Source organism: Trichechus manatus, unplaced genomic scaffold (assembly GCF_000243295.1).
Source record: "Trichechus manatus latirostris isolate Lorelei unplaced genomic scaffold, TriManLat1.0 scaffold00137, whole genome shotgun sequence".
NCBI lineage: Eukaryota > Metazoa > Chordata > Mammalia > Sirenia > Trichechidae > Trichechus > Trichechus manatus.
Window position 1 is genome coordinate 6,470,217 of NW_004444073.1, and position 13,919 is coordinate 6,484,135.

Here is a 13,919-nt window from a genome sequence, read left to right on the forward strand (position 1 = left end):
ATTAAGTACAGAGTCAGACTCCTTCACAATCAACTGAGTTGGAAAAAATGTTGACATCCTTTCATTAAAATGGGAAGACATGGACCAGGATACCTGCCCAAACCAAAGGCCACCTCTTATCTTGTGGTCAGTTTGAAAATGACATTTTTTGCAAGGCTTAACTATCCTCCTCCTTTTTAAATTCACAAGCAGTTGCCTGAAACTGTGCTGTTCTAGTGGTGGTTATTTTCCCTGACTTTTTGGTTTTGAATCAGTTGTCTATGTTTAAACTCCAGGGTCTAGGTAAACTTACATAATTCTTACTTACTTTCAATTCTTTCTGTGTGGTCTTAGGCAAGCTTTGTAACTTTTCTGAGCCTCAGTTTCCACATTAGTAAAATAGAGTTAACAATAATAGTAGCTACCTCATAAGGGTGTTTTGATGATGAAAGAAAATAATTCTTGCAAGTACCTAGCATAATACCAGGCATAGAAGATACACTCAATAGATGCTGCTGGTAATAATAATAATATTAATAATGTCAATTATAATATTAATTTATTAATTATTATCCTTATTATGACTTTCTCCCTTCTGAAATGCCATCACCATGAACCTATTTTATTGGTTTCCTAAATATATATGCCAATCTGACTTGAATTCACCAAAAGTATACCAGAAACACTCAGTGAACACCTAGGGTCATTTTAGTGTACCAGTTCCCAGTGCAGGCATTTGTGGTTCCCCCCCCCCCGGCCCCAAAAAAAGCCATTCTCCTAATGTCATGACCTGTTATTATCTTTTCTATGCCTTTCCTAACTTGCAATGGATGCAGAGGAGAAGGCCAAGAAGGAAGCAGAGGAAAAGGCTCGCCTGGCCACAGAGGAGAAGCAAAAGGAAATGGAAGCCAAACGCCAGGCTGAAGACGGTGCAGCTGGCACAGCTGAGACAAAGACATCTGGTGAAGCGAAGAATCAAGTCAATGGAACACACACAAGCAAAAGTGACAACGCTCGAGGGAAAAATTCCAAAGCTGAGAAGTCATCGGGAGAAAAGAATGGTGAGTTCTCAGTCACGGGAGTGGCCTTGCACTGGAGAAACGCTCCTACCCAGAGGTAGTGACATGGAAGAGCAAGGTAGTTTTGCAGACAGACCTGGATTCAAGTCATAGTTGTGCCTCTCGCTCCTCGGGAACTGTGATCTGGACACTTAACCTTCCACTGTTTCTGTAAAATACACTTTATAACACCTACTTGCAGCATGGGCTTCTTGTGAACCCTTAATGATAATAATAGCAACAATAGCAACAGCACATAGCATTTCTTGACTGTGCACCAGATGCGGTTGGAAGTTCTCTCTTTACATTTCCAGTGCCTGGTAGGGCCAGATGATCTACACCAGACATGTGCTCTAGCTGCTGTGCTGCACCACCTCTGTAAATGAAAGATAGGGAGAAAGTGCTTAGCACAACATTCTCTAGTTATTTTTGCAATTGACATATGTAAGATTCGTAATCAGAAAACAAAATTTTAATACACATAATAATGATAGTAGCTCTTATCACATTCTAAGAACTTTGCATAAGTTTGTCCGGTTAACCCTCACGATTACCCTAGGAGGCAGGAAGGCTGTTAACCAGACCTGACCAGCCCCTTGGCTGGTAAAGATGGAGCCAGACTCCAACCAGGCAACTTGGTTCCAGAGACTGCTTGTGACCACTGCACAAAACTACATGTATTGCTCTTCTATTCTGCATGCATCGTGTTAGGCTCTCCTATAGATGATAAGAAAGTAGAGGCCACGTCCGTTATCCCAGGGAGCTTGGAAATATTTGTTAGAGCATGGCATTGAGGCTGGAAAAACATGGGTTGGAATTCCAGCTTCTAGTCTTCACAGCTCTGTGAGCTTAAGCCACTTACCAAGTCAACTCAATGTTGCTTCTTACCTTGGAGAGTTCCCACGAAGATGAAATGGGATGACATGTGTTAGCCTCCTTTGTGGACCTGGTTCATGGTAGTGCCCTGTTTGGTCTGGGGGATGAGGGTGAGATTGAGGAGTGACTTTGGGTATTCTGTTTACAGGTCCCACCAGGCATTTCGTTTAGAAATATTTATTGAATACCCACCATTCACTGGGCAGTGTGATAGGTTCTGTTGATCTAATAATGAACAAGCATAGTGCCTGCCCCAGTGGGGCTTAAACCTAGAGATGAAGAAAGACAATTAAACAAGCAATTATTATACAGTGAAATAATGGGAGTCTTGGGTGCTAAGTGAACATATAATAAGGGCACGGGCACCTAATTTGGACTGGAGAATTGGTGGAAGGCTGTTCAGGAAGACTTCCTGGAGGAAGTGATCTATAGATCAAGGAAGACTATTCCAGGCAGAACAACATCCACAGAGGCCCAGAATCAAGAGAAAGTCTGGTATGTTCAGGGAGACCAAAGAGGTTCAGTGTGGCTGGGCATGAAATTGGGACAGTGGGTGGGGTGAAAAGCCAGTGGGCATTCTGAGTGTTCTGCTTACCTGGACTTCTCATAGCCTTCACCTCAGTCAATTACTTTTTCCTTCTTGAAACACGTCCTTTCTTGCTTCAGAGACACCACTCTCTCCTCATTTGCCTCCTTTCTTCTGTCTTTATTTTTTCTTCTCAGTCTTATTTGGGGTTTCTCCTCCTAGTACGACCCACAAATGTTGGGGTTTCTCAGAGAACCATCCTGGACCACCTTCACTTCTCCTTAACTCTCTTCTTAGAATATCTTATCAGTCTTCATGGATTTACATACTGTCCATGTTGATGATTTCCAGAATTTATACCTCTGGTCCATATTTCTTTAAGTTCCTCACTAGCATGTCCATTTTGCTCATTTGACATCTTCCTTTGGCTGTCCTATGGCTTCCTGAAACGTAGGGTGTCCACACTATAACCTGGGATTCCTGTATCCTCATCATTGCAAGGCAGAGCTTGTGGTCTTGTAGGCAGGGATTTGATCTTTACAGTTAGATGAATTATTTCTGGTGGCTATTCTAGAAGTATTTTTTTTAAAAGAAGACCTATGGTTCTATGAAAGAAAATTCTGTGGCACCCAGAGAGCCAAAACTTATAATAGGGCTGGGTGACATTTATTGAGCACTTACTATGTCAGGCACTGTCTTGAGAGATTCCTATGCATTTTCTCATTTTATTCTCGTAACAATCATATGAAGTAGGCACCATCATCTTCATTCTGAAGATGGTGGGAATGAGGAAGAGAGTAGAGGAATTTTCCCAAGGTCACACAGCTACTAATGGTAATTCTAGAATAAGGAACCTGGGAATTTGATTCCAAGCACTATCCTCTTGGTTGATTTAGCTTAGCACTTTACATTGCTGCCTCCGGTTCATAGAACTTTGGCCAGATAATTATTCTTACAAATTATTCTTAATGAAAGTTTGGGATAGAAATGACAAAGAGAGAGAATATTTACTTTGACCAAAGGAAGCACCAGTTTGCTTTGTATGAAAGTGCATCATAGTTCAGAAAATATGTTCAATTTAGTAAGACTTTATGGAGCACCTCTTGGAGTTGTAGAGGGCAGTGCAAAGCACTCCTCTCTTCCCCTGAGGAAGAGGTTTGAAGTTTGAACCAGTTGAAAGATAGACACGAGAATCAGAAAGCTGGTGATCAGAATATTGGCTCTACTGCAGTTGGAGCCCAGTTGGAAAACATGAATTTGGTCTGCTGGGCACATGAGCTTATTTTCACACATCTGCCCTGAGCTCAGCTCACCCAGCCAGACAGTGGCAGAGCCTGGCAGCGCAGGCTGCACCCCAACCCAGCACCCCATCAGGCTATTGGAGTGACAGAAAAGGTGCATGTCTTGTGGAAAACATCTCAAAGAGGGTTGCCTGGGCTGAAATGTGCATCTTGAACTCTTTCCCCGGCTAAGTCACTCCTTTCCAAAGGAGGAGCAGATAAGGTGAGGTAAGATGTGTTTCTTCCCTACTTCTTACTTTTAAGAGAGTGGGTTAAAAACATGTTTCCCTCGGTGGAAACAGAAGTAATGAGGAGAAGGTATTCCCTCCTCAAGTAATCATAATAACCACCACCATTTGTTGAATGCTTAGTATGTGCCAGACATTGTACTTTAGATTTTACCTACGTTAAATCATTAAAAAATCGTAATGACCCTATGAGGTAGATACATTTATTCCCATTTTACAGATGGGGAAACTGAGACTCAGAGAGGTTAAATGACTTGCTTAAGGGCAAGCAACCACTAAGTAGAGATCTCAGGGTGAACTCAGTGCTATGTGAGTCCAAATTCCATATTCTTTAAGCAGCATATTTCTACTATTTGCAAGATTTGGTGCCAGCAGAGGGGAGAGAGGAATTGGAGAAATAATGAGAAAAATTGCTGTCCACAAGGAGCTGGCAAACTTTTTCTGTAAAGGGCCAGATAGTAAATATTTTAGGCTTTGTGAGCCATGATCTCTGTTGCAACTACTTACCTCTGCTGTTTTAGCACAAAAGCAGCCGCAAACAATATGGACACAAATGAGCATGGCTGTGTTCCAATAAAACTTTATTTTTGGATACTGAAATCTGAATTTTACAGAATTTTCACATGTCACAAAATATTCTTCTTTCTCCCCCCAACCATTAAAAAATGTGGAAAGCGTTCTCAGCATGTGGGCCGTACAAAAACAGACAGCCGGCCGGGTTTGGCCCATGGGCCATAGCTTGCCAACACCTGGTCTAGTCAGTGAGAGAAACCAATGAATACAAACAAGCCATCACAAAGAAGTTATAAATTCTACAAAAGGGTCCTCAGAGAGGACCAAGGTGGCAACAATTTATTTTGAAGAAGATTAGGAGAAAGGCTTGAAAGGAGCAAAGGAGGAGCTTGAGTATTCACCTGGGCTGGGTTGACTTCCCAGCTTTGTTTATTTCTCAAAGTAAGCAACAGTCTACCATTTCCCTTAAAAATGAAATATTAAATGAGAGGTAGGAAAAGAAATCAATTTAGAGCAATAACAAGAACGGCTAATGGTGGTTCGGGACTGTGTTATAGCTGCCTAATTAAGATGATTTATAACCACACAGAAAGGCTCTTTTGTTTCCCATTTATTTAATAACAGCTCACATCGGCCATTACTCCACATACAACCCATGGAAAATTACCTAATGGGTTCTGTTCAAGGAATGTCATCAAACAAGAGTGTGTCACTTTTCTGGCACCCTTGATTTTATACTGCCCAAGATACGTTCCAGGTTTGAGCTGAAGGACATTGGTTAAGTGGAGTTCTAGAGGTTTGGTCTTCTATCAGCAATTATGGGATCCCCCAAGTTTTGGTCTCTACTGAGGCAACTTCCTCCCTCAGCCTCTCCCAACCCTGGCAGAGGAGAAGGCACTCTGCCAGGTTGCAGGCTAGCATCCAGCATATCGAACTGCTCCTGCTGACTTCTGGAAGACATCCTAGTCTTGCTGCAGCAGTGGATAAAGCTGCAGTCCAGAGCAACCTGGAAGAGTTTAAAGTCAAGTGCATTAGGGGCATGAAGGCTCTTTTAGGGAAGGAGGATAATTTTTCTGCAGGGAACTAGTCTGATGACAGGGTTCAAAATCTGACTATCTCTGGAATCCTTAAAACAGGGGCAACCAGTATTTGTACTGTTTCATGGAGCCTCTAGAGGCATCTTTTTCTTTTGGCCATTGATGGTGGTAGAGGGTGGTGACTACATGCTCCCCTAACTCCTCCTGCTTGGGCCCTGGGCATTGGAGACTCCCCTTCTCCTCCATCCCTCCAGCCTGTTTATCCCACTGCAGAATTAAGAATGAAAGGGAACCTGGAGAGTCTATATACTCCTGTTGGTGGTGGTGGTGGTTGCTGTTGAGTTGATTCCAACCCATGTGAGCAGAGTAGAGCTGCTCCATAGAGTTTTCAAGGCTGTGACCTTTTGGAAGTAGAACGTCATGGCTGACTGCATGTGTGTTAGAGTGTAACTGTGCTCCATAGGGTTTTTAATGGCTGATTTTTTGGAAGTAGTTCTCGAGGCCTTTCTTCAGAGGTACCTCTGGGTAGACTTGAACCTCTAACCTTTCAGTTAGAAGCCAAGTGCATTAACTGTTTGTACCACCTAGGGACTCTTCACCTAGCTTAGAATTGGTTAAATTTCATTTAAAAGTGCTTACTTTGTGGAATATTGCCACCCCACCCCCCAAAAAAAGAAAAGTCTTAGTTATCCTTCGATAACCATTTTGTTATAAATCTGTTAGGTCAACGACATTTAAAAATGGAAACAGTCAAAGAGCTTGGCTTCTAGAATCAGACTGATTTGTGCATCCTATGGTACATTACTTTCATCTGTCTGTGTCTCAGGCTCCTGAAGCATAAAATGGGGATACACATACAAGGTCCAGGTCAATTCCCCGCAAGTCAATTTAAGCAAAATCACTTTGTAGAAAGATCAATTGGCCATTTGGTCAAAAACTGTCAAACACATGACTTAAACCAGATCTACAGTAGTCAGCATCAGCAGTTTAGCTGGCAGAGGGAGAAGCAGAGTCAAGGTTAGGGGCAGAGGCAGCGCCAGGAGAGCATGGGAACCACGTGGAAGTGTGTGGAACACTGTATGCAGCATTGCTGCACTGACTAATATCTGCCGGAATGGCTGCAGTGGAGTCAAGGAAAGTCTAAAACTTGGAAAACATTCTCAGTCATTTGTGGTGAATTTGTTATTCAACAAATTGATCATTTAGTGAATTAATCTTTGATGAATTTGCCTACTTTCAATAATCATACCTTTGTAATAGGGATGTTATACGAATTTAATGAAACGATGCAAGAAAAGCATTTAGCACACTGCTTGGCACAAAGAAAGCAGAAAAGATAATTGTCACTTTTCCCCTTTTTAGGACCTACTCACTAAATGTCTATTGAATGTCTATAAATCCTCTGTTTAAGGTTGCAATTATTATTAGGGTCTTTTTGGCTCAGTAAGTACCAGTGTTTTAATATTAGTGTATTCTTCGTATTGCAGCAAGCGAAAAAGAAAGTTGCCGTTAGTGAGATTGGTAAAAAAAAAAAATCCAAAACTTGAAAATAAGGCTGAGGGGAGGGGTGCCATGTCCTTTAAATGTTACACTGGCAAATTGTTTAACAGACCTGCCTAAGGATTATTTAGTTATCTTGGACCGAGGTCAGCAAACTTCTTCTGTGATAAGTCAGATAGTAAATACATCCAGCTTTGAAACTATTCAGATCTGCTGTTGTAGTGCGAAAGCAGCCGTAGACAGTATGTAAATGATCAGGCATGGCTGCGTTCCAATAAAACTTTATTTGCAAAAATAAATGGTGGGCCAGACTGGCCCATGGGCCATCGTTTGCTGTCCTCTGCTCCAGGAGAACATGCCTGTGCTTGACTTTGGTATTTACTAGTTGATTCAAGCCCAGGTACTGTGAAGTTGTATGTTAACTTATAGATTTTTGACTGGTACAAAAGATAACACCAAAGGTTATGGTTTTATTGCCTTGTAGAGCATAACCAGTTTTGTCTCTAGCCTAGCATTCTTATTTTAATGTATTGTTTAATGTCTATAAATACCCAGTTCTTTAAATGTTCATGAGACCAGCCTTACTATCTCACTGGTTCCCTCATAAGTGAGTTACATTTTTGACACATGTTCATTCTAAATTTGTATGAGACTCGTATTTTTTTAATATTTTGAAAAATTACAGTTAAGGTTGATGGGAAAATTTGGGTAGTGGTGATGGTTGCACAACTTGATAAATGTAATTAATGTCACTGAATTGTACATGTAAAAAATGTTGAAATGATAAATGTTTTGTTATGTATATTTTTACCACAATTTAAAAAAATAACTAAGAGAAAATATTTGATTGAAAAATAACGGTTAAAAATCAAACTGGTGTGTGTGTGTGTGTAGATAAAATGTAAAAAGTTATGCTTTGTGTTTGTTATACCCTTTCAAATATGTTTTCTCAATATTATGAGGCATTTACTTCAAACTGTGGCCATAATTCAATAGCGTACACATTGAATTATACAGAAACTGAGCATATCAGCAGAGATAGTATAGTCATTTCAGGATAGTCGTCTGGTGACTTCCTCAGAATTTGCTTTCCAAGAATAATGATTTGAGCCAGGTTTCTGCTATTGACTAAATTGGACACAAAGAAAAATAATAACTCTCTGAAAAGTATCACAAGCTGTCATACACCATTACAGTTCTATTACGTCTGAGCAGGGGGGTGAATAAAAACATTTATTTTGAAAACAACGACAACAAAATTATAATTTGATGAGCTCATTAATTAGGATACCATTTATGGCTGTTTTAGAACAATAAGTGTCATTGAGTGATATGCCAGATACCACATTCAATACTTTACATACTATACATTTATTTTTTCCTCATAATATGCTTATGAGGAAGATATTATGCCCACTTTGCAGATATGAACACTTACATGCAGGAAAGTGAAATAGCTATTAATTGATAAGAGTTTACACTGAACCCAAGTTTTTCCTTACTCCACAGCCTGACAATAAAGCTGAATTCCCTTTCTTGAAAGATAAACACCACTGACTGAAGTACAGTCCTGTTTGGTAGGAACTTTCAATCTTAACTTTGGGATCATAATCTAAATTCCAGGACCTAACATGTGGTTACAGAAAATATTTACACTCAGACATGTATCCCTAATGACTATAGAATTATGCTGCATTTCTATGTATGTTCTTTACCTTGACAGGCTTAAAGATATAACTTCTTCCTCAGCTGTGTACATACACTGTTTGTCATGTTTATTACTTTCAGGTGACTTGAAAGATGGTAAAAATAAGTCAGACAAGAAGGATCAATCCAATGTCGGAAAGGATTCAAAGAAAACAGATGGTAAGAGTATAATTCCCATTACATTTTTCCATAAAATGTGCAATATAATGCAGGCTTGTTAGAATTCCACCTAAAATTGAAGTCATGGTTGTTAATATATCCTTAGGTTATATCTTGAAAAAACACTCTACTACATTTTGAAGGTACTACTTATCATCCTTTTTTTCAATAATTTGTGAATTACTGTTGTGTCTTTTCCCCTCTCTACCATGCTTTCTCCATCACAAATGCTTTCTATACTCTTTCTTTTCCCACTTATACTTTTCATTTTAGCCTTTATAAAAGGTTGATTCTGGACTAGCTGATTGTAGTAAAATAGAATAACACATACTGCTAAAATGTTTACAAGTCTCTGACCATGAATTTTGCAGTGTAAGTAGGAAATATTTTATGTTTTTGGCTTTAACTTTTTTTACTTTGAATGAGTTATTGATTTAGGTCAGAAGGAAAAAAAAAAATCAGGAATCTGTTTAGTATTCTCATGATGTTGGGAGGCCCAAATATTGGAGAACATACATAGTTATAGAATACAGTTTGGCCAGGAAGAGCAAGTCTTAAAGCCAACGCTTTATATGATTCTCCCAAACCAAAGTTAGAGTGAACCTACATTGTAAAGTACTTCCTGAGCACTGATTTTACTTTTCATAAGCAGCATTTCATACTTTCTAAAACCTGGAAGTTCAAATTATATTACCTCCAAACTTTGAACTATTAGATTGAGAAACCTGTCCTCACCTTTTATATAAATCTCATTGTTTCCGTTGCAACGTGGGCCTGGTTATTTCTAGTTATTTACTCAGATATTCCTAGTGAGTTATTCATTGGTACATGTACCTGATGTTAAACTAAAAACAAACTTTTTCAAGGAGTAGGTTTTGTTAGAGTCCCAGACTCTTTTTGAATCATACCTCCCTGGAGACATCATATTTTATGCTAAGCTATTCTTTGAATAGTTTGGTTATAACAAATGCTGGGTAATCAGGTTGAGGAATAAGAAGAAATCTGAACACAACTCCTCGCCAGGTTTTTATAGAAGAAGTGGCCTCTATAGCTTTAATCCCTGAGCCATTGCAATATGCTCTCTTTACTTGTATGTATGATATCAGTTCTCAAACTTTTCCTTTTAAGACCATTGAGATAATTTACTCCAGATGTCTTATCACATAATATCTGGGGAACATACACCTGCAATTTTTCACCAACTTGTTTATGCAAATAGAAGCACTTACCTAGTGATATATCCTCCTTTAATAATTGTGACTAAGAAGTGAGTTACACAAGGACTAAACAAAATTCAATATGGCAGTCTCTCAGCCTCACTCCAGTATGGGTAAGGTTTGTTCAAATACTGGAGGCTTCTTGCCATACATCGTTAGACCCAAGTCAATGCAAGACGAGCCAGAAAATGAATAGTAGAGGAGAATAGTGTCTGGTATAATAAGCCCACCACCTGAACACCTAGCCCATCCTGAATCTAGCAACTGACCCATCACTCCCTGATTTGAGTCCCTATAGCATAAAAGGCTGTAGGGATAAACCAAATCTCAAATCTTTAACATGGGACATTGAATCTTGTTGTGTTTTGTAGCAGATATTGTGCAGCAAATATCTGCTATAATTTTGTCTTGTGGATACTGTGGCTTAAATTTTATTACCTTCATAAAGCCCTTTTATATTACCTTTACCCTTTTAACTGTATTATTCTCAAATATTTAAGATAGTTTTTTGGGGGCAGGGCAGAGTGTGACAATGAATTAGATATTATATCCTATTGAACAAATAAGTAGAATGTTTAGTTTATAAACATTTTTAATGTTTGATGACCAGGATTCTTGACTTCAGGCTGCAGTAAGATAAGAGCAGACATTCTCTGACATCTATCCATTTTCCCCTCCATAACCCAACCTTTCACTGCCGTAAGTGGGGCATGATGTGTCCATATATTTGCAAGTTTGTGCAAAAACATGAGTATGAGCAACTTTGTATTTTAACTTGATTGATTAACTCACATGGCATCAGTCATCATCACTGCTTTGGTATCATCAGGACTTATAGGGTTTCAGTAACTTGTACTATCTTTGACTAAAACCTTTACCAGAACTAAAGTTAATTCTTGGTGGCATGTAGTGCAGAAGAATTTAATCATTCTCACCTACCCCTTCCCCCTTGGCTATTAAAGCCCTCTACTTTAGAAAATGAAATCTGTCGATCAGTAGATACATTGATTTTTTTAAACTATGTAAAAATAATCAGATACATTTTGAACATTTATTTTTAATGGATCTTATTACATCTGATGACCAGAGGGAGTCAATGTAACTATTTTTAATGCCTTACATCTGATGTGACTCCTGGAAACCATCAGTAACCAGCACTCTCTACCCATTGGAAAGGAGTATCCAGGTACAATTCAATGCCCAAAGTGATCAAACTCACTGTGGTTTAAAGTTGCAGCATTGTGCGCATTCAGAGAGTAACCAGTGGAAACTGGTCTGCAGTTGGTTATTCCCAAACTCCCATGAGCTGGGTCACACACAAAGGGAAGCAGTATGTGCAAAAAGGGTAAATTACATCCTGGCAAAATGAATACATTTGCAGTTGGACATTATCTCTGTCAGGCCACTGAGGTGCTATTTAGTGCCCTACAGCACTAATTCTCTGACTTCAAAGAATGAATGTCCTCTGAAAGTACCTTGCTTACCCCTAGGGAGAAATGTACTAACATAAAGAGGTCTGGGTCTCTGAGCCAAGATTCTCACAGTGCCAAAACTTTTCCGCTGTCATTGGGAGATGTGGTGTACCACACAAATGAATTCTTTTGACTGTGTTTCTAGCCTTGTTTGTAGCAAAACAACTTCGTGGACCTGCTATAATTTATTATAAAACCTAGGAAAACCAAACTTGTTGCTGTCGAGTTGATTCCAGCTCATATAGTTGCCCAGAAATAGAAACTTTCCTTAACATCATTTGGCCACATTAACAGAGATACAGGAGATATTCACCTTTTGTGTTTCTCAAAAGGCTGATTGTAATTAGGCCTGCAGTGTTATTAGCCAAGCCCTAGGAAGTGAGTTCAGCAGGGGTTTCTCTTTCATTGAGTGTTCTGGGAATTGTAATGTTATGGATGTTCATGCATGGAATTTAAAAGTCAGTTGTGAAGAGTGGAAAAGGTGACAAAAGACAATCTATGGATATGTACTTCTGCCAAAGATGAAGCAACAAGAACCGGATTTACTCTCCCACCTGAAACAACCATAAGAGCAACAGAGACACTGGACACCAGACATCAGGCAATGATGTATAGTGATCTTTGAGAGATAGGAAGTGCGTAAAGTGGCTCTACAATTGTCCCAGTTTTCTACCTTGAGAAGGTTACCAGGTGTCAGAGGGGCTGGGGGATTCAGGAGGACTTGGTAGATACCCTGAGTTAAGAAATTGTATAAGAAAGAGTCCAGGAAGACCAAGATGGCTAGAATTCACCAGAGAGGAGAGCACTCCAGAGAGATAGTTTCAAAGATCTGAAGAGGGTCCCTCTTGAATGTTCAGCAGAGACAAGAAAAGAACCATCTGAGAAGATTAAACAGTCTCCATGCTCACACAGGGAGGGCAAAAGTTCCTGTTTCCACCAATCAAACTTAAATACCTCATAATCGATGGGACACCAGGTAGAATATTTATAGTTGTCTTGCCTTAATAGTGGGGAATAATTAGCTATAGGCTAAATGCTGCTCTGGTTCCATCTAAACCAAACCCATTGCCATTGAGTTGATGCTGACTCATAGCGACCCTATAGGACAGAGTAGAACTGCCCCATAGAGTTTCAAAGGAGCAGCTGATGGATTTGAACTGCCAGCCTTTTGGTTTGCAGCTGTAGCTCTTAACCACTGCACCACCAGAGCTCCTGGTTCCACCTAGCAAATATTAAGAACAAGACCTAAAAGGATCAAGATGTTTCCAAGTAACTTAGTTGCATTCAAATAAATAACTTAATTGAATAAAGCTCATCCTAGATTAAAGCACAAGTTCCAAATACAAAAATATTCAACACCTAACAAGGTAAAATTCACGATGTCTGTAATCTAGTCAAAGATTACTTGACATGCAAAGAAGCAAGATAGCACTGCCTATAAGGAGGAAGAAAGTCAATCAATTAAAACCAGTCCAGAGCTGGAATAGATGTTAAAATTAGCAGAAAAGGGCATTGAAACAGTTATTATAACTGCAACCGTATGTTCAAAAAGTTAAGGAGGGAGATGGAAGATATAAAAAAAAAAATACCCAAACTGAACTTCTAGAAATGAAAACTACGATGTCTGAAATGAAAAATACAGTGGATATTATTAATGGCATAGCATGTGGTAGGATTGATGGTAAATACACAGAATGGAATTAGATATTGCAGAAGAAAAGTAGTGAAAATATTAGCAACAGAAATTATCCAAAATGAAATACACAAAGAAAAAAGAATAAAAATTACTGTAAAGAGCATCAGTAAATTGTAGGATACTTTCAAGCAGCCTAATACACGTATAATTGGAGTCCCCAAAGTAGAGGAGAGAGAAGGCAAGGAAGAAGAAAATATTTGAAGAAATAATGGCTAAAATTTTGCCAAATGATGAAAAGTATAAGCTATAGGTCCAAGAAGTGTAACAAAGCCCAAGCACAAGAAACATGAAACTAAGCCAAGGCATACTGTAATCAAATAACTCAAAACACTCATGAAGAGAAAATTTAAAAAGCAGCCAGAAGGAAAACACACTATGTACAGACAAACAAAGATAAGGATAACAGTAGATTTCTTATTAGAAACAATGCAAACAAGAAGATAGTGGAGCAACATCTTTAGAGAACTGAAAGAAAAAAGAAAATTAAACAAGAATTCTATATCCAACAAAAATATCTTTCAGATGAAATAAAAATGTTTTCAGACATACAAAAGCTGAAAGAATTCATCACCAGTAGACTTACACTCCAAGAAATGTCAAAGAAAATCAGAAAGGAAACCAGATGGAAATATGGACCTACACACACACACA

General features: G+C 39.0%; 1 protein-coding gene across 4 annotated transcripts in view; it reads left to right on the forward strand.

The window, feature by feature from the left end:
- The window catches only part of PDE1C (phosphodiesterase 1C), a 744,082-nt gene that overhangs the window by 675,711 nt on the left and 54,452 nt on the right, over positions 1-13,919 (forward strand). For all 4 annotated transcript variants that reach the window (XM_023739603.1, XM_004385322.2, XM_004385323.3 and 1 more), the window contains 2 exons: positions 816-1,040; positions 8,806-8,883. In XM_023739603.1, coding sequence (XP_023595371.1) covers positions 816-1,040; positions 8,806-8,883 — 303 coding nt within the window. The remainder of the gene's footprint in view (positions 1-815; positions 1,041-8,805; positions 8,884-13,919) is intronic.